This window comes from Trachypithecus francoisi, unplaced genomic scaffold, assembly GCF_009764315.1.
Source record: "Trachypithecus francoisi isolate TF-2019V2 unplaced genomic scaffold, Tfra_2.0 Lachesis_group20, whole genome shotgun sequence".
In the NCBI taxonomy this organism is placed as follows: domain Eukaryota; kingdom Metazoa; phylum Chordata; class Mammalia; order Primates; family Cercopithecidae; genus Trachypithecus; species Trachypithecus francoisi.
The window spans coordinates 44,521,301-44,542,827 of record NW_022681466.1 but is presented as its reverse complement, the minus strand read 5'-3'; the positions used below and the strand labels follow the sequence as shown (position 1 = coordinate 44,542,827).

The 21,527-nt window shown below is 41.7% G+C and overlaps 1 protein-coding gene across 3 annotated transcripts in view; it reads left to right on the top strand.

The window, feature by feature from the left end:
- Positions 1 to 17,764, top strand: part of EFCAB3 (EF-hand calcium binding domain 3) — a 169,101-nt gene extending 151,337 nt beyond the window's left edge. For all 3 annotated transcript variants that reach the window (XM_033184090.1, XM_033184093.1, XM_033184091.1), the window contains 4 exons: positions 7,344 to 7,537; positions 7,890 to 8,074; positions 15,161 to 15,280; positions 17,409 to 17,764. In XM_033184090.1, the coding sequence (XP_033039981.1) occupies positions 7,344 to 7,537; positions 7,890 to 8,074; positions 15,161 to 15,280; positions 17,409 to 17,732 (823 nt within the window). In that variant the 3' untranslated portion in view covers positions 17,733 to 17,764. The remainder of the gene's footprint in view (positions 1 to 7,343; positions 7,538 to 7,889; positions 8,075 to 15,160; positions 15,281 to 17,408) is intronic.
- The last annotated feature ends 3,763 nt before the right edge of the window (positions 17,765 to 21,527 follow it).

The window sequence follows — 21,527 nt, the reverse complement described above, 5'->3', positions numbered from 1 at the left end:
CTGCTTAACCTCCAGTGTCATATATCTCTCTCTGTCTCTCAACAGAGTCTTGCTCTTATCTCCCAGGAGTGCTGGGGTGCAGTGGTGCGATCAAGGCTCATTGCAGCCTCTACCTCCCAGACTCAAGCAATCCTTTCACTTCAGCTTCCCCAAGTAGCTGGGACTACAAGCGTGCACTACCATGCCTGGCTAATCTTTGTATTTTTTGTAAAGACAGGGTTTCACCACGTTGCTCAAGCTGGTCTTGAACTCCTGACCTCAAGTTATCCACCCCCATCAGCCTCCCAAAGTGCTGGGATTATAGGCAAGAGCAGCTGTGCCCAGCCCTCATCTCTTGTAACTTCCCCTCCACACCCTAGATTACATTTAACTCGGGTCCTAAAATACTCCATGCTCTCTCACCTCCTGGTATTTGCCTAAAATAGTTTTCCCCTTTGTGAGTCAGTTTCCTAGGGCTGTCATAAAAAATTACCATAGCCAGGAATGCTGGTGCAGGCCTGTAGTTCCAGCTACTTAGGAGGCTGAGGCAGGAGGATCCCTTCAGCCCCAAGGGCTCTGGGCAGTAGTGCACTATGCCAATCAGGTTTCTACACTAAGTTCAGCATCAATACGGTGACCTCCAGGGAGCAGGGGACCACCAGAAGTGGTGAACCAGCCTAGGTCAGAAACAGAGCAGGTTAAAACTCCTGTGCTGTTCAGCAGCAGAACTATGCCTGTGAATAGCCACTGCACTCCAGCCTGGGCAACATAGCAAGACTGCCATCTCTAAAACAAATTAATTAATAAAATTACCACAAACTCTGTGGCTTAAAACAATAAAAATTATTCTCTCCCAGTTCTGGAGGCCAGACGGTGTCAGTAAGACCACACCCCTTCCTTCTCCAGGCGAGAATCCTTCCCTGGAAATTCCAGCCTCTAGTGATTCCTGGCATTCCTTGGCCTGTGGCAGCATAATTCCTATCTGTGCCTTCATTTTCACAATGCCTTCCTCTATTTGTGTCTCAAATCTCCCTCTCCTTTCTCTTATAAATCTAATGACTCACCAGTCATTAGATTTAGGACCCATCCTAAATCCAGGATGATCTCATCTCAATATCTTTAATTTAATTACATCTGCAAAGATACTTTCCAGAGAAGGTCCCATAGCAGGTACAGGGCTTAGGCCTTGGACATCTTTTTGGGAAATACAATTCAACCCACTCTACCTATCTATGCTTAGCTGACTCCTGCTTATCCTTTCTGTCCCTGTGAGTAGTCACTCCCTCTGAAAGGCCTTCTCTGACCCCCCAATTCTGGGTCAGGCTTGCTCCTACATGCTCTTCTCTCCCTATCATACAGCACATTGCACTGTTGAAGTTACAGGATTAACAGGCAGCTTTGTCCATTAGATTGTGAGCTCTGGAAGGGCAGGGGCCATGTCAGGCTTATTCATTTTTTCCCGCACCTAACACACAGCACAGAACAAACTAGGCACTTAATACTTGTTGAATTTAATTGACTTTCCCAAGATTATACAGCTATTAAATATCTGATTTAGCAGTTCAGTAAGAGAATGTTGTGAGAAAAAGACTTAGAAAACAGTCTACATTTGTTTGGCTAGAGCATGATATTTGTGTAGGGAAACAGGAAGAGATAAGGTGGAAAATATGTACTGGATCCAGATTATAGAAAATCTCTTCTAAGGTTTCCTCCAAGCACTGGAGAGCCATTACAAGTGCTGGGAGAGGGGAGCAGTGAGGAAGAAGGATTTTGATAGAGGAGTGGCGGAGTTTGACCTGGAAATAGTATATGGAAAAGTCTGGTAGAAAGACAGACTGATGGTCAAGAGACAAATGAAGAGGTAAGAAAAATAGCTCTGGAAAGTAGAGGAAGCAAAGCGAGCTGGGCACAGTGGCTCACACCTGTAATCCTAACACTGTGGGAGGCTGAGGCAGGCAGATTGCTCTGAGACCAGCCTAACCAACATGGTGAAACCCCATCTCTACTAAAAATACAAAAATTAGCCAGGCATGGTGGCACGCACCTGTAATCCCAGCTACTTGGGAGGCTGAGGCACAAGAATTGCTTGAACTCAGGAGGCGGAGGTTGCAGTGAGCCGAGATCAGGCCACTGTACTCCAGCCTGGGGGACAGAGCAAGACTCTGTCTCAAAAAAGAAAGAAAAGAAAATGTACTTACTGAATGGCAAGACCTCCCACTAGCCTTCTTCTCCTTCCATGTTCCCAATGTGTTGGAAGCTAGACTTATACCACCCAAGTAAAATTGTAGATTAGTCTTCAGGGACATTGACTAGCCCAAGAGAAAAAACCCACACTCACAGTTAAAAAGTCCCTTGATGAAACAAGGCTCCAACCAATTATCTGACAGTAGAGCTCCCACCAATAAGATTTAACACACCAAAAAGCTTCCAATTGGATTTAACGAGTGCTTACTCTCATTCTAAAATATGAATAGACATCCAAGAAATCAAGGGACATTTAAGAGATGGACATAGTAGCACATGCCTGTAGTCCTAGCTACTCGAAAGTATGAGGCAGAAGGACCGCTTGAACCCTGGAGTTCAAGTCCAGCCTGGGCAACATAATGACACCCCCATCTCTTTTTTAAAAAAGATATTTAAGGAAGATTATTATTAGATTATTAATCTTAGATTAATAGTAAAGCAATATTAAAACAAGAAGGAAAGAAAGAACAAAAAAAAGAAAGAACAAACTAAAGAAGTAGAGATAGGCCGGGCGCGGTGGCTCAAGCCTGTAATCCCAGCACTTTGGGAGGCCGAGACGGGCGGATCACGAGGTCAGGAGATCGAGACCATCCTGGCTAACACGGTGAAACCCCGTCTCTACTAAAAATACAAAAACTAGCCGGGCGAGGTGGCGGGCGCCTGTAGTCCCAGCTACTCGGGAGGCTGAGGCAGGAGAATGGCGGAAACCCGGGAGGCGGAGCTTGCAGTGAGCTGAAATCTGGCCACTGCACTCCAGTCCAGGCGACAGAGCGAGACTCCGCCTCAAAAAAAAAAAAAAAAAAAAAAAGAAGTAGAGATAATGCATGATACATGATACAGAAGAATTATTGTAATATCCTCCAAGATATGAGGGTTAATTTGCATTCATGAAATTTGAATAGGAAACTATATAAAAGAAACAGTCAAAAGAAAGAAAAAGGTTGAAGTTCTTGCAAATTAAAAATAGAATAGCAGAAGTGAAAATTTCAATTAAGAAAATCTCTCAGAATTTTGGAAAAAGAGAAAACAGCGTTAGAAAAGATGAGAAAATCAGTCCAACATTCCAAATAGTAAGCATTCTAAAAGGTGAACGAGAAAACCAAATGAAGGCAGGACATTATCAAAGAAATAGTCCTAGAAGATTTCCCAGAACTCACATACATGAGTTTGTAGGTTTAAAGTATCCATTGAATGTCCAGCACAATGAATGATAAAAGACCCATACCCACACATGGCACATTACTATAACATTTCAGAACATCAGGGATAAGATGCTAAAAGTTTCCAATAAGGAAAAAAATTTACTTTTCTGCATGTGAAAAGGAAACATAAGACTTCTCAAGTACAGCACTGAAAGCCAGAAAATAATGTAACAGTGCCTCAGAAAAAATGATTTCCAACATACCCAGCCAAACTGCAAAGTATAAAAGAAAAGACACTTTCCAGTTACCAAGCCTCAAAAAATGTACTTATGCATTCTTCGTTAGGAAGCTATTGAGGGATACACCCCACCAAGATGAGGGAGTATACATAATAAGTAGGAAAACAGCCAGCTCACACCTATAATCCCAGGACTTTGGGAGACCAAGGCAGAAGGATCACTTGAGCCCAGGAATTCAAGATCAGCCTGGGCAACATAGGGAGATCCTATCTCTACAAAAAAAAAATTTTTTTTAATTAATCAGATGTGGCATGTGCCTGTAGTCCCAGCTACTCAGGAGGCTGAAGCAGGAGGATCGCTTGAGCCCAGAAGGTCGCTACACTCCAGCCTGGGTGACAGAGCAAGACCTTGTCTCAAAAAAAAAGGGAAAACATAGGATCCAGGAAACAGTATATCCAAAAAGGAGACAGACAAAGGGACTTCCTCCCTAGGATGGTGGTGAAGAATAACTCTGGGTCAATAACTATGCACTGAAACCATTCCAGATGGATAGATCTCTTCAAGAAAACAAAAAGTGAAATATATAAAAGTCCTGTGTGTTTGATCATGGATATTGCAAGGAACTAGAGAAATAACAACACCTTACATATGTTGAATTGTTACTATGCTCCTGATACCACCCTAAAGTCTTTATGTGTATTATTTCATTTAACACTATGAAGTGGATACTATCATTACCCCCATTCCCAGATAAGGGAATTGAGGCACCTTAAAAATTGAATAATATGCCCAGGATTACACAGTTACAATGGTGTCAGTGAATTCACTGGACTGTCAGGAATGTGTGAAACCTCAGCAGAGGAAAAGCGTACTACAAGCCAGAACATCACTGGAAGTGGGTGAGGGAAATGAGTAAAGACTGGGCTTGCCCAGGACATCTGGGCCCCTATACAGACTGATCTTTTATTGTGAATATAGGTTTATAGAATATATATTCTTTTATTATACCTCTTTCTTTTTTTTTTTTTTTAAGACAGAGTTTTGCTCTCATCACCCAGGCTAGAGTGCAATGGCATGATCTCAGCTCACTGCAACCTCTGCCTCCAGTATTCAAGCAATTCTCTGGCCCCAGCCTCCCAAATACCTGGGATTATGGGCACGCACCAACACTACCACGCCTGGCTAATGTTTGTATTTTTAGTAAAGACAGGGTTTCGCCATATTGGCCAGGCTGGTCTTGAATTCCTGACCTCTGGTGATCCTCCCACCTTGGCCTCCCAAAGTGCTGGGATTACAAGCATGAGCCACCACGCCTGGCCCTATTTTCTTCTATTGTACTTCGTAATATTGTGTGGCAAAGAGTATCTTTCCTGTATTTTTAGATATGCCCAGGAATTCTGTGAAACAGAGATATGCAAATCTAGCAAAATTATATCATTATTAAAAGCAAATACAGGCTAGGCATGGTGGCTCACTATTGTAATCCCAAAGCTTTGGGAGCCCACAGCAGGAGGATCACTTGAGCCCAGAAGTTCAAGACCAGCCTGGGCAATGTAGGGAAACTCTCTACAAAAAATTTAAAGATTAGCCAGGCAGGGTGGCTTGCACCTGTGGTCCCAGCTACTCAGGAGGCGGAGGCAGAAGGACTGCTTGAGGCCAGGAGTTCAAGGCTGTAGTGAGCCTTGCACCCCTGTACTCCAGCCTGGGGGACCATGAGACCCTGTCTCTAAAATAATAATAATAATAATAATAGCAGGCTGGGCACGGTGGCTCACGCCTGTAATCTCAGCACTTTGGGAGGCCAAGGCAGATGGATCACCTGAGGTTGGGAGTTCAAGACCAGCCTGACCAACATGGAGAAACCCCGTCTCTACTAGAAATACAAAATTAGCCAGGCATGGTGGTGCCTGCCTTTAATCCCAGCTATTCGGGAAGCTGAGGCAGGAGAATCGCTTGAACCCAGGAGGTGGAGGTTGCAGTGAGCCAAGATCGCGCCATTGTACTCCAGTGTAGGCAACAAGGGCAAAACTCTGTCTCAAATAATAATAATAATAATAATAATAAAAACAGCAAATACAAACACAAGCCACTAGTCTTGGTATGTAATATACATGAAACAATTACTTATAAAATATAATGTGACATAAATTGTTAAGCAAAGACTAGAATTTCAAGGAAGAAAGGAAACCATAGACTAGAGCAGAAGTTCTCAAACTTGCACTGTGTCAGAATCAGCTGGAGTGATTGTTAAAACACATTGCTAGGCTACGGGATTTCTAAGTTAATAGGTGTGTAGTCAGGGCCAAGAATTTGTATTTCCCACAATTTGTATTTTCCCAATGGTGCTGAAGACAACACTCAGAGCCATAGAGTATATAGAGAATACTCTGAGGGAAAGAAAAACTGAGCCTTGAAGGACCAGGTAGGAATTAAGTTACATTAAGAGAAACTAGCCTTATGCTATTTTCAGAGGCAAGTGATGACATTGTAGATGGTTGGGTTCAAGGCTAGGGAAGAAAGTATCTGATCATAAGTCAGACTCTAATCAGAACACCATAGGCACATTTCCTACCAACCACTGCTTCAGCCCCAACATTTAGAATAAGTCCTTTCCCTCTTCCTGAGAGGAAAGGAAAGGCTGCCTGTCACCATCCCAGAGAGTAGTGAAGCCTCCTGTTGCTGTAACAGGAAGAAATCTACCTATGTATTAATGAGAAGCAAGGTCCTACACCTTTTCCTCTGAGACAGCATAAAGTGATGCTCTTCTACTCAGAACACTGAGATGTGAGAGGTTCCACTATCAAAGCAGTGAGAAGCAAGTCCTTCCACCTCAGCAGCAGTAAGCAGATCCCTACCATAGCTGCAGAGAGAAGTTCACTGTTCTGGCAGCAAGGAGGAAGCTGATCACTTACCACCACAGTCACTAATATTTAAGGTATGCATGTTTGTAAGTCAGATGTTTATACTATGGATCAGAGTCCTTTATCATATACAGCCTGCCAGCTGTACTAATTCTCAAAGAATGTGTAACCTAAAATGCCCAGTAACACGTCTAAGTGTGTTCTTACACATACACTCCCAAAAAAAAAGATAAGAAAGAAAAGCAATCAATAGTGATTTACTCCAGATCATAAGCTTACTGGTAGTATTTTCTTTTCTTTTTTATACTTTTCCATGTTTTCCAAATTCTCTGCAATTAGAATTTCTTTTAACTTAAAACAAAATTTGCATTTTTAAACCTAACACTAAGTAATAATCATTAATGTTTGTATTCAAGCTGGTACCACTTAAGGGTTTGTCAAGGATCATAATTCATAAGTATTTTTCTAAACAAAACAGGGAGGTCAGAGCTGGACATGATAGCAGGCACCTATAGTCCAGCTACTCAGGAGGCTTAGGAGAGAGGAGAATTTGAGCCCAGGAGTTCCAGTCCAGCCTGGCAACATAACAAGACCTCATCTCTCTCTAAAAAAAACAAAAACAAAAACTCTGGGAAGGCTTGGGGAAAAAAAGGAGACCAAAAGCCAAGGAATACAGATATAAATAGTCAAATGGCCTGTGGAAGGTATCAGTAGATATTCTATAAATATCACAGAAATAGACATTCAAATATTATTGAATAAATATGCAAATTAGATTTAAAATAAGTTTCTTCAGCATATGTAACTAGCAACTTGACTTTTTAAAATTTTTGTCCTATATCTCTTTGTATCCATTTCCGAATTACTTTTTTTTAAAGCTATTTCCAAAGAAAATTCCAGCATACTGGCCCAGGAATGTTGTGGAGTCCCTACACTATGGGCTATGGAAAAAGGACACTTAAGCCAGACATATGCACACCTCCAAGCTCAAGCATGGCTGCCTTTGCTAATGCTGCCCGGATTGCAATAATGAAAGAAAAGGATTTATTTAAATTTCTTGAAGAGCTCAAGAGTAAGAGCCATTTGTTCTCTCTCTACTGTTGTAAAGGATGTATTTTTATATGACTGGTCAGAAAGAAGTACTAGAGCCCAAATGCCTTAAGAACAGAACCACAGCCTATTCTGAGTGACCACTCTGAGTCACATAGATGTCATTTGAAAGTAAATGTAGATGTAACCTGAATCCTCAGACGCCTGATGAAGCCTAGAGTCTGTGAATGGGTTGGGAGTGGAAGCAGGAGAGTGAAGAATGAGGGCCATGGCCACTGAGAAGAATAGACAAAGCAAAACAGGCACCACATGCTGGTCTTTTATGTGAATTTCTTACATTGTTTGTGATACCATTTTTGTTTTTATCTTTTTAGGATGCAATTCCCATTCAGATAGCCCATATTCCAAAATACCCATCTTTCCATTGTTCCCTAATGTGGATGGGGTGGTGATGGGAAAGCCATTCAAAGACATGCAGAAATTAGAGATGCTAAGAAGAAAGGAGCCTTTGAATTTCTTTGAGGATTATTTTTTCCATAAAAGAGACTGGAAAACACAGGTGAGATTTAGATTATGTCACATTAGTTAAATACTTGGATTCTTAAGCACTAACTTAAAAGAACTAATAACATGCTTTTTACAACAAATAGTTTTAGTCATTATTTTCAAACCAGATGCCATACCCATGTGCCCAAATTTAAGCCCAGGTGTTAACATTTCATTTAATTTCAACAAATAAACTTACTAAAAAATACAGGTTTGGGGTTGGGGATGGGGAATATAGGAATAATAACAATAAAAGTTTCTCCAATCCTATCTCTGAATGCTCCCCCAACCACTCAGGGACCAGCAGCTGCACTCTGGACACCCTCCATCCACTCTAGATTGTGGTTGGGCAAACACCATGAGATGAGAAGACCAGGCCCACAACCCAAAAGAGCAGTGCTGTGATGGAGGGGCCATCCTGCCCTCAACTAGATTCCCATTTATGGTCCCAGCTGCACCTTCTGGCCTTGCTTCAAGTTCTGTTGACTCTAGTCTTTTTGCACGCCCTCCCAAGATATACTTTTGCTAGAGTTTTAAGGTCTCTAGCAACTATGCCCAAGTTTCTGGATAATCTCTCAGGAGACTCTGGCCTTACCCCAGATAAGGCCTCTAGGCCTGAGAAACAGAATGGAAATTTAACTGGAGGCCAGACTACCCTGTGGAGCTCTGGGTTCCAGAGGCCCATGTGTTGTTCACATCACTATACAATTCCTAGAAGACCCCTCCACACATAGAGTTTAAGAGGCCCAGCAGGGTATCACTGTCACAAATGACCTCAAGTTCAGACTTTGTCTTTCTCCAAATGAAGTAACACCCAAAGGAAAATACCACTGAGAAGATGGAAATAAGAGGACATTTATCCTCCTTTAAACTTATGTCCCAACATTCAACTACTCCTCCACCCCAGGTGCTTGTCTGTTTATTGTCAATCTCTGCAACTAGAATATAACATTCATGTACACAAGGGTTGTATTTCTTTCACTGAGGTATCCCTATCATCTAAAATAGAATTTGGCCCATAGGTAACTCAATATTTTTTAGAGGAAAGAATACTGTAATACAAATACTTTATTTCCTGAGAGCATACTATATGCTAGATTGTCTCTAATAATCTCAGCAGAAATAATGTCAATAGCTTCCTAAATGGTCCCCTTGCTTCTACTATTGTCCCCTTCAATCAATTGTCAACCCAGCAGCCAAAGTGGTTCTGTTAAAATCAGATTGAAACCCTCCAATGGTTTTTCATATCACACAGAATGAAAACCAAAATTTTTATAATTTACAATGTCCCACACAATCAAAACCTGAGCCTTCCAATAATTGTAGCACTGGTAACTGTTTAAATTTCAATTAATTAAAATTAAATAAAATTACAAATTCAGTTCCTCAGTCACACCAATCACATTGCAAATGCTCAATAGCCATATGTGGCTAATGGCTACTATACTGGACAACACAGAAATATAGAAAATTTCCATTATTGAGGAAAATGTTATTGGCCATCACTGATCTAGGCTCTCATTGCCTATCCAACAATCTCATCTTCCACTGCTCACCGTCCAGTGCATTCCACTCCATCCTCAAGGCCTCTTTACTCTTCCTCTTGCAGACCAGACACGCTCTCACCTCATGGTCTACGGCTTTGCTATTTCTTCTGCTCTAATGTTGTTCCAGAGAGCTGCATCATAGCTCTCCCATCACCTCTTTCAGGTATTGTCTCAAATATCACTTCAGGAGGCCTAACAACCCCGTTAAAATCACAATCCCCACATTGTCATTGTACTAAATGCCACTGAATTGTTCACTTCACTTGGTTCATTTTATGTTACATGAATTTTCACTTAAAAAAAAATTTTTTTTGAGTCAAAGTCTTGCTCTGTTGCCCAGGCTGGAGTACAGTGGCATGATCTTGGCTCACTACAACCTCTGCCTCCCAGGTTCAAGCAATTCTTCTCCCTCAGCCTCCAGAATAGCTGGGACTACAGGCATGCGCCACCACACCCAGCTAATTTTTGTATTCTTAGTCGAGACAGGGTATCACCATGTTGGTCAGGCTGGTCTCAAACTCCTGACCTTAGGTGATCAGCCTCCCAAAGTGCTGGGATTACAGGCGTCAGCCACCATGCCTGACCAATAAATTATTTTTTAAATAAGTATTTAAATAGCTGGGTGCAATGATACATACCTCTAATCCCAGCTGATCAGAAGACTGAGGCAGGAGGATCACTTGAGCCCAGGAGTTCAAGACTAATGTGCGATGATCATGCCTGTGAATGCACTGCACTCTAGCCTGGGCAACATAGTGAGGCTCCATCTCTAAAAATAAATTTTTTTAATTAAAAATAAATTTAAAATAAAAATGTTTGAACAAATAAATATATATGTATTCAAATAAAATCACAACCCCCAATACCTTATCCCCTTTCCTGATTTTTTTCATAACACTTGTTACCATCTAATATATTACATATTACTAGTATATTACATCTAATACACTACATATTTATATTCATTATACTACCTGCATACATATGTATATTTATATCTATATCTACTATATATGTACTACATTTACAACTATTATATTACATTTAATGCTATTTCTATTAAACTATGTTTATAATTATATACGTATATAGTATATCTAATATACTATGTAGTATATTACATCTAATCTAATATAATTATGTATTTATAAATGTTCATTAGAGGCTGGGCACAGTGGCTCACGCCTGTAATCCCAGCACTTTGGGAGGCCGAAGTGGGTGGATCACCTGAGGTCGAGAGTTCGAGACCAGCCTGACCAACATGGAGAAACTCCATCTCTACTAAAAATACAAAATTAACCACGTGTGGTGGCACATGCCTATAATCCCAGCTACTCAGGAGGCTGAAGCAGGAGAATCACTTGAACCCGGGAGGCAGAGCTTGTGGTGAGCCAAGATCGCACCATTGCACTCCAGCCTGGGCAATAAGAGCAAAACTCCATCTCAAAATAAAATTAAATAAAATAAATGTTCATTAGAACCAAGAAATAGGCTAGGCACAGGTTCCTCATGCCTGTAATCCCAGCACTTTGGGAGGCTGAGGCGGCTGGATCACTTGAGCTCAGGAGTTTGAGACCAACCTGAGCAGCATGGTGAAACCCCGTCTCTACAAAAAAGAAAAGAAAGAAAGAAATGGTACTTTCAAGTTTCCGAAAGTAACTGAGTTACATGAACACTACCTGACCCCACACACAGACTCCCTATGACCACATTAAAATATTGGATAGGGCTGGGTATGGTAGCTCATGCCTGTAATCCCAACACTTTAGGAGGCCAAGGAAGGTGGATTGCTTGAGCCGAGGAGTTCAAGACCAGCCTGGGCAACATGGTAAAATTCTGTTTCTACAAAATATAAATATATATAAATATGAATACTGGATGAAATAAAATGACAAACATTGAAAAATGTATTCAGAAGAAAGGAAAACCCATGTTTCAGAAAGCAAGAGAGAGAGTGCCTAAAGCCAGAATAACAAGTTCATAAAATGAACATGGCAGAGGGGTGGTAGGGTAGATCCTATACATCTAGGCCCTGATGAGTTGGGATTGGGGTTTCAATGCCCATTCAGGGTCAGGAGATGTGGATCCCTGGAAGTAAGCAACTGGAATTGAAACCAGAATCTGGAAGGATTGCCCTCTCAGTAAAAGGAGGGGTAAGAAACTCAGTCCATAGCGAAGCTTGGCCTGCTCAAAGCTCTAAATAGAGAACAAAGTATTCTGTGAAGAATTTAAAACTCAAGATTGTAGCATGCATGGATTCAGAATCTGAATTTATAGTTTCCACATTAGATGAAATCGCCAAACAGTAAAATTACCCTTAAAACTGGTTTTAGATTGGTATTACCTTGGGAGGTCTGCCAGACACAAACATAAACACATCCATATCCTAGGTTTGCACAGCTTATATAAAAAATCTTTTCAAATCTATTTTAAAGAGGTTCACAAAAATTACAAGCCATACAAGGAAATAATCTACTCTCAAAAAAAGTCAGTAGGTAAACAAGAGGAGTATCATAATAATTTGATATAGCAGATTGATCTTTAAAAGACTGTAAAAAATGTTTTAAACTATTAAAGAGAAATGTTTAGTAATGACTGAGTATTTTTAGGAATGACTGAGAATTTTTCTAAATTGATAAAAGATATGAATTCTTAAATTGAAGAAAACATCCTGGAGCAATATATATAAAAGAAAATCCAACTTGAAACATTGCAGTTGAAAATGAAGACAAAGAAAACACTTCAAAAGCAACCAGAGGCCAGGCACAGTGGCTCCCGGCTATAATCCCAGCACTTTGGGAGGCCAAGGCAAGTGGATCACTTGAGGTCAGAAGTTCAAGACCAGCCTGGCCAACATGATGAAACCCCTGTCTGTACTAAATACAAAAATTAGTTAGGCGTGATGGCACATGCCTGTAATCCCAGTTACTTGGGAGGCTGAGGCAAGATAATCTCTTGAACCCAGAAGGCAGAGGTTGCAGTGAGCCGAGATTGCACCACTGCACTCCAGCCTGGGCCACCAAGCAAGATTCAGTCTCGAAAGAAAGAAGAAAGAAAGAAAAAGAGAGAGAGAGAAAGGAGGAAAGGGGAGGGGAGGGGAGGGGAGGGAACCAGAGAGAAAAAAGAAATAACTTACAAAGGAACAAAAAGTAGACTAACAGGAGACTTCATGCATGTAGAAATACAGGCCAGAAGACAATCAAATAATATCCATAGATTGAGGACAGCAAATTATTTCCAGCTAAACTATCATTCAAGAGAGAGAGTAAATAAAAATACTTTCAAGGCCAGGCATGGTGGCTCACACCTTTAATCCCAGCACTTTGGGAGGCCAAGGCAGGCGGATCACCTGAGTTCAGGAGTTCAAGACCAGGCTGGCCAACATGGTGAAACCCTGTCTCTACTAAAAATACAAAATGTAGCCAGCCATGGTGGCGTGAGTCTATAATCCCAGCTACTAGGGAGGCTGAGGCAGGAGAATTGCTTGAACCCGGGAGGCTAAGGTTGCAGTGAGCCGAGATCCCACCACTGCACTCCAGCAAAACTCTGTCTCAAAAACAAAAAAAAGTTTGACATTATAAGGGTGTTGTTCTTTCTTGCTTGTCTATAACTTTAATGTGTTTTTTCAAATTTTCCCCAAGGGTTTTTGTTGTTGTTGTTGTTGTTGAGACAGGGTCTCAACTTTGTCACCCAGGCTGGAGTGCAGTGATGTGATCTCAGTTCACTGCAGCCTCTGTCTCCCAGGCTTAAGCAATCCTCCCACTTCAGCCTCTCTAGTAGCTGGGACTACAGACACACGCCACCACGCCCATCTAGTTTTTGTATTTTTAGTAGAGATGGGGTTTTGCCATGTTGGCTGGTCTTGAACTCCTGGGCTCAAGCAATCCACCCACCTCGGCCTCCCAAAGTGCTGGAATCACAGGCATGAGCCACTTTCATGACTCTGTCTCAAAAAAAAAAAAAGTCTCAATCATTAAAACAGTGTGATATTGATGGGCAGGGCCCAGTGGCTCATACCTGTAATCCCAGCACTTTGGGAGGCCATGGCAGGTGGATCACGAGGTCAAGAGATCGAGACCATCCTGACCAAATGGTGGAACCCCATCTCTACTAAAAATACAAAAAATTAGCCGGACGTGGTGGCGGGCACCTGTAGTCCCAGCTACTCGGGAGGCTGAGGCAGGAGAATCACTTGAACCCGGGAGGCAGAGGTTGCAGTGAGCTGAGATTGCGCCAATGCACTCCGGCCTGGCAAGAGAGTGAGACTCCATCTCCAAAAAAAAAAAAGTGTGATATTAAGAAATTAACAGACAGACCCAAGGAAGAAAATAGAAAGTCCAAAAATAAATAGAGCTATGTGGAGAATTTTAACTTAAGGAAAACATGACATTTCAACACAACAGGAAAATGATAGATTATTCAACAAATAGTGCACTGAGTAGGCATCTGAGGGAAAAAATGAGATTTACACTTTATGTACAAATTGCAAATGGATGAAATGTAGAAGAAATAAATGGAGGGTCAGAGAGAAAGAAAAAGAAAAGAAACCTTAAACATACTGAAATAAACTCTGGGAAGGCATCCCTAACTGTGAGACAAAAGCCAAATGCATTTTTTAATAAAAAGATATTATTAATTCCACTGCTTCAAGATCAAAAATCTCCATATGGCCAAAAAAAATTGCAGTTTCCACTCATAACACAAAAAGCTAACTTCAAAGAACTTCAAATTCATTAGAAAAAAACTAACCTATATAAAAATGGGCAAAGGGTATGAACAGACAGTTCTCAGAAACATGAAAAAATATTCAACTTCATTCCTCATAAAAGATCCAAGTTAGGCCAGGCGCGGTGGCTCACGCCTGTAATCCCAGCACTTTGGGAGGCCGAGGCAGGTGGATCACGAGGTCAGGAGATCGAGACCATCCTGGCTAACACGGTGAAACCCCGTCTCTGCTAAAAATGCAAAAAATAGCCAGGCGTGGTGGCGGGCGCCTGTAGTCCCAGCTACTTGGGAGGCTGAGACAGGAGAATGGCGTGAACCCTGGAGGCGGAGCTTGCAGTGAGCCAAGATCATGCCACTGCACTCCAGCCTGGGTGACAGAGCGACACTCCATCTCAAAAAAAAAAAAAAAAAAAAAAAAAAAAAATCCAAGTTAAAATTCTCCTCAGGTATTTATCTTTTCATATTAGATTGACCAAGATGAAAAAACATGGTATACTCATAAGTTACAGGTAGGTTTGTAAATTGGTTCACCCTCCACAGAGGAAATTTGGCAATAATTACCAAAAGGACAGACCTCACACCTTTTGACCTAACATTTCCAGTCCTAGGGCACCATCTAGGATATACAGATATTTTTGCACATATGGCAAATGCCACTCCTGAGGGACCCAGAAAAAGTCTAAACAAACAAACAAATGGTTTGGCAATAATCTTATAAATTATGTACAAATCCTTCCATAATAAAATATACTTATTTATTATGTCTTTTTGTTGTATAATTCAAACTAAAATGTATTACTAACCTTCTTTTTAAAATATGCATAAAGGCAGCAAATATAAAGTCTACGGACCCTGCCTCAGGTTATTCAAATAACATCACCATTGATCAACTACTCAAGAAAAAGCAGACTTGTACAGTGGCTGATGAAACTGCTATTAAACAACACGTGAGTATTCCTTGTGGAGTGCCTTCCCAGAAATCACTGACAAAAATATTGTCCACTTCAATACTACACCATAAAACCAAGATAATTTTTATCTGCTCTATATCTTTAAAATGAGACAAGATTGTTTCTCTTGTTTACCCATTGTGATAACACCATTTCTTTCTCTATAATCAAATGGATTCAAATGTTAAGTGTTATTATTCATCCTGCTATTCACCTATGCAGCTATACTCACTATTATTTCTGGGACATTCATTTATGTTATTCCAGAAATATCAAGCTAATTAAGGTAGTTGACCAACAGTCACAGTGAGTAGTGTACTCAGAGATTCATGGTGAAAGAATCTTACATCCTGAGGCCTCTAGCCCTGGGGCACCAGCTGCACCAGGGCTAAGAAGCTTGAGAAGATCAATAGTTTGGTATTAATACACTGGAAATCTTGGCATTAGGTAAAGAACAGCTAGGGCAAGTATTCTTTGGGCTATCTCAATCGATCCTCCTTGGTTCAGCTGCCACCTATGTACTGATTGCTATTAAAGTTGTCACTAACCTAACTTCATTCTTCTACTTCTGTCTTATCTCACTGACCACTTGATGAATATTTCTACCTCTACCCAGGGTCTCATAACATAACAAACTCAACATGTCCAAAACAAAACTCATCATCTTCTGCATCCAACTGGCTCTCCCCTGGGAATTCTGTATCTCAGGTGGTGTGTGTGTGTGTTGTGTGTGTGTGTGTTTTCAAATAAGGTCAACTTTTATTTTAGATCCACGGGGTACATGTACAGGTTTGTTGCAAGAGTATATTGCATATGTCTCAGTTGATAGCAACTACTCAGTCACTGAAGCTAGAAGGCCAGGTGCTATCCTTAACTTGGGTTCCTTCCTCATTCTTCACATCTGCTAATCCCCAAGTCTGGCCTACTGTCATTCTCTTAAAGATTTTTCAGGGCCAGGCATGGTGGCTCACACCTGTAATTCCAGCACTTTGGGAGGCCAAGACAGGTAAATCACCTGAGGTCAGGAGTTTGAGACCAGCCTGGCCAACATGGTGAAATCCCGTCTCTACTAAAAATACAAAAATTAACCAGGCGTGGTGGTGGGGTGCCTGTAATCCCAGCTACTCGGGAGGCTGAGGCAGGAGAATCCCTTGAACCCGGGAGGCAGAGGTAGTGATGAGCCAAGATCACACTACTGCACTCCAGCTTAGGCGACAGGGCAAGACTCCATCTCAAAAAAAAAAAAACAAAAAAAAAAAAACATTTTTCAAATCTGTCCCCTTCACTCCATCCCCATTACCACTGCCTTAGATGAGGCAGTCGCCAACCTGGTATCCTCCAACCATTCTCTACACAGCTGCTAATAATCCAACATGAAGAGCCAAACATGGCACTGTCCTGCTTAAAAGTGAACACATCCTCTCAATGATGGCAACTTCAACTCTATTTTCTGCTTAAGGGATTTATTTCACTCTCATTAGAAACAGTGGCTCACTACAGCAAGATTTTCACTGAGGAACAGTGTCTTGCTAGCCTCACAGAGATTACTGACTTGTAAGATTAAGTGTAAGGGCCTGCCTGTCCTTTGTCATTATTTATTCCTCTGACTTTAAACTTGACACTCCAGCAATACCAACTGCCTGAACCCTCCTACCACACTTCCAGGATATTTACTGCCTTGGGGGGTCTCTGTTTATGCTGTCCCCTCTCCCTGGAACACCTTCCCCTCACCACTCACTCCCTCAATTTGATCACATCCTTGAGGACCTACTCAGCTCAGCATCATCTCCCAGTCAGTTCTCCCTATCCCAGGCTGAATTGAGTGACTGAATTGGCACTCCTGTTATATCCATAGCCTATCTCCATCCCATACTTCAGCCTATTTTAGTCCACTGTATTTTTCATATCCTTATAAAATTTCTTATTACCTCATTATTCCCAAGCAGTACATTTTGATTGTCCATCAACACCTAGCTCACATTTCCTCACGAGGCACCACCCAATGTATAGACTCAGTGACTTTTGAGTAGCCTAGGAACATAACTTTTGGGGTATCTATCATTGTGGTCCACAAATCAAAGCTACTTTAAGGTAACTACAATAAACTTCTGGTCTCTCACTACAGGTGAAGAGAGCTACTGATACCTATAATTTAGGAATTGCCCTTGAACACCGGAAAGAAATGCTAAACCTCTGGCAGAAGATCCGAGGGGATTTGATTGGGATAGACTCTAGAAATGAGTCCTTTTATGACACCTTTTCTACTTATACATGGTCCTGGAATGTTTGCCAAGAACTACTTTCTCCTAAGGACTTACGGTTATATGATGCCTATGTGAATAGAAATTCCTCCCATAACTCCAGGTCCTTTTCCTCATCAGATACCAGTGAATGTGACACAGACTCAGGAAGAAAAAGAAAACGGAAAGGTTTAAAGGGATTTCAGTAATGAAATTTCTACATTTTCTAAACAGCTCATCACAAACTACTTTTTCATAGTTATCAAAATTATGGTTTCTTGCTTTTGTCTAAGTACATTCTTAGAAGCTGGAAATTTTGACATCTTTTGGTTTCTGACCAGTAAAAACATTTAAGTCATAAAATGGTTTCCCTTTCGTAAATTTTTGTTTGTTTGTTTGTTTGTTTATGTTTTGAGATGGAGTCTTCCTCTGTCACCAGGCTGGAGTGCACTGGCATGATCTTGGCTCACTGTAACCTCCGCCTCCTGGGTTCAAGCCATTCTCTTGGATCAGCCTCCCGAGTAGCTGGGATTACAGGCGCCCACCACCACACCCAGCTAATTTTTGTATTTTTAGTAGAGACGGGGTTTCACCATGTTGGTCAGGATGGTCTGGATCTCCTGACCTCGTGATCCGCCCGCCTCAGACTCCCAAAGTGCTGGGATTACAGGTGTGAGCCACCGCACCCGGCCCCCTTTCCTAAATCTTTACCAGTAAATAGATGCTGGGCTGTTCGTTCCCTAGCAATAAGCTATGCTCTGCTGCCCCTACCTGGCTTAAGACTGCCTAAGCCTCAGCAGGAAGGAGAAAAGTTGACCTGAGCTAAGGGCTCTCCAAGCAATAAACCTGAGTTTATGGTGAGTGTAAACTGGATTAGGTTTTCAATTGTTTGTGAAAGACACTAGAGACAGCAGAAGAGGATGACCTTTCAGTTTCAGGGAATAAGATCAGCAAGCCCTAAAGAACCTTGATTAAATTTGGGGATGGCCGAGATGGGTGGATCACGAGGTCAGGAAATCGAGACCATCCTGGTCTACACGGTGAAACCCCGTCTCTACTAAAAAATACAAAAAACTAGCCGGGCGAGATGGCGGGCGCCTGTAGTCCCAGCTACTTGGGAGGCTGAGGCAGGAGAATGGTGTAAACCTGGGAGGCGGAGCTTGCAGTGAGCCGAGATCGCACCACTGCACTCCAGCCTGGGCGACACAGCGAGACTCCGTCTCAAAAAAAAAAAAAAAATGGGCGATTCCCAAGGCTCCTTAGCTACAACCTGCACACCTGGATTGCTCTTACAAATAGCTGAACACGGCCAGGTGCGATGACTCATGCCTGTAATCCCAACACTTCGGGAGGCTGAGGCAGGCGGATCACCTGAGGTCAGGAGTTCGAGACCAGCCTGGCCAACATGGTGAAACTCTGTCTCTACCAAAAATACAAAAATTAGCTGGGCATGGTGGCACACGCCCATAATCCCAGCTACTTTGGAGGCTGAAGTGGAAGAATCACTTGAACCTGGGAGGAGGAGCTTGCAGTGAGCTGAGATTATACCACTGCACTCCAGCCTGGGTGACAGAGCAAGACTCTGTCTCAAAACAAAACAAACAAAAAACGAATAGCTGATCACATCCATTGTATTTATTGTTGCTGTTCTTTAATGCATTTAATAAAGCAACACATATATAACTATATTACAAGTTTGGGGATTATAATTTTTTATTATAGTAAAATATACATTCCATAAAATTTGCCCTTTCAATCATGTTTAAGTATGTATCATCCATTACTGGTTTTTTGTTTTGTTTTGTTTTGTTTTTTTTGGTGTGTTTGTTTGTTTAGAGACAGGGTCTCACTCTGTCACCCAGGCTGGTGTGCAGTGATACAATCATGGCTTGCTGCAGCCTCAACCTCCTGGGCTCAAGGAATCCTCCCACCTCAGCTTCTCACGTAGTTGAAACTACAGGCATGCCCCACCATGCCTGGCTAATTTTTTTATTTTTGTGGAGATATGGACTCCCTATGTTGCTCAGGCTGGTCCCAAACTCCTGGGCTGAAGTGATCCTCCCACCTCAGCCTCCCAAAGTGGTATTATTACAAGTATGAGCTACTGTGCCCAGTCCCATTGGGGTATTTTTCTGTGGTTCTCAAGGGTTGCCCACAGAGAGACAGACCACTTTTGGACTCAGGAAATCTGGATGTACCAAGACTAAATCTATATTAACCTTCTGATCTACTGTCAGGATGGCAAAGTGTTTTATTTCTTGTGCCAATTCTGATCTAAAAATGTAAGGGATAAAAAATATATATATAAGGGATGAGATCAACTATTTGTAAATGTTGTCCAAGAAGCTGGTTTGCAGGTGTGTGGGTGCAAACCAGTCCATCACACTCAACATATAGAACAAATGCTTTTTAAATCACTATTCTAGAAAAATTTTGACCCAGAAAAAGGAAACGATATGTCCAATATTGATGGGGACAATGCTTCATAATGTTAAAAAAAAAAATTGAGACAGTCTTACTCTGTTGCCCAGGCTCAGTACAGCAACGTGATTTCAGCTCACTGCAACCTCCACCTCCCCAGGTTCAAGCGTTTCACCTGCCTCAGCCTCCCAAATAGCTGGGATTACAGGTACGTGCCACCACACTCAGCTAATTTTTTATTTTTAGTAGAGATGGGGTTTCGCTGTGTTGCCCAGGCTAGTCTCAAACTCCTAACCTCAGGTGATCTGCCAACATCAGCCTCCCAAAGTGCTTGGATTACAGGTGTGAGCCACCGCGCACCGCTGTAAAATTATAAAATACCAGAAAAAAGCAATGAAGGCAATGCCCCCAAAACTGCTTATTGAAATGGCCTTGAGGTAATTTTGCAAGTGTTACCATGAATAGTCAAAAGAGTCTAAATATACTTGCTATTATTCATAAAGATACAATGTTGGAGAGAAGAACTAACCTTATAGATAAGTAGCCATATTTTCTAGGTAAAAACAAGATTTATGACTTGACAAGAGACTTTTCATATGGCTGTAGGTATAACAGGGAATCTAGGAGATATAATTTGGATGCCAAAATGTTACAGTTCCTGGAATCTTTCCTTGCATCAGTGAGATAACAGGACAGAATATTTTTTAGTAGGATCTGTCCTGGAAAATCTAAAATGTACAGCAATACATTATTTCTATTAAATTGTCACACACTGTCGATGACAGTATAAATTGGCATCTCTCTGCCTAAATATAGTATAGCAAGAGGGTACTCATCCATCCATTCATTCACCAATTATCAACTGAGTTGCATACTGTGTGCCAGACCTAGTTCTAGGACCTGAACATATAACACTTAACAAACAAGTAAAATGACTTAACCTCACAGAGCTTAGTGATAGAGCTAATTATAACCATTGACTCAGCAATTCCTATTCTAGAAAGTAATCATAGGCCGGGCGCGGTGGCTCAAGCCTGTAATCCCAGCACTTTGGGAGGCCAAGACAGGCGGATCATGAGGTCAGGAGATCGAGATCATCCTGGCTAACACGGTGAAACCCCGTCTCTACTAAAAAATACAAAAAAACTAGCCGGGAGAAGTGGCGGGCGCCTGTAGTCCCAGCTACTGGGAGGCTCAGGCAGGAGAATGGCGTAAACCCGGGAGGCGGAGCTTGCAGTGAGCTGAGATCCGGCCACTGCACTCCAGCCTGGGCGACAGAGCGAGACTCCGTTTCAAAAAAAAAAAAAAGAAAAAGAAAGAAAGTAATCATAAAGAAATAATCATGAATGTACAAAATTATTTCATGACAAAGATGTACACCATGTTTAATTTTTTTCTTTTTCTTTTTTTATTTTTGAGATAGCGTCTCACTCTGTTGACCAGGTTGGAGTGCAGTGGCGTGATCTCAGCTCACTACAACCTCTACCTCCAGGGTTCAAGCGATTCTTCTGCCTCAGCCTCCCAAGTAGCTGGGACTACAGGTGTATACCACCATACCTGGCTAATTTTTGTATTTTTAGTAG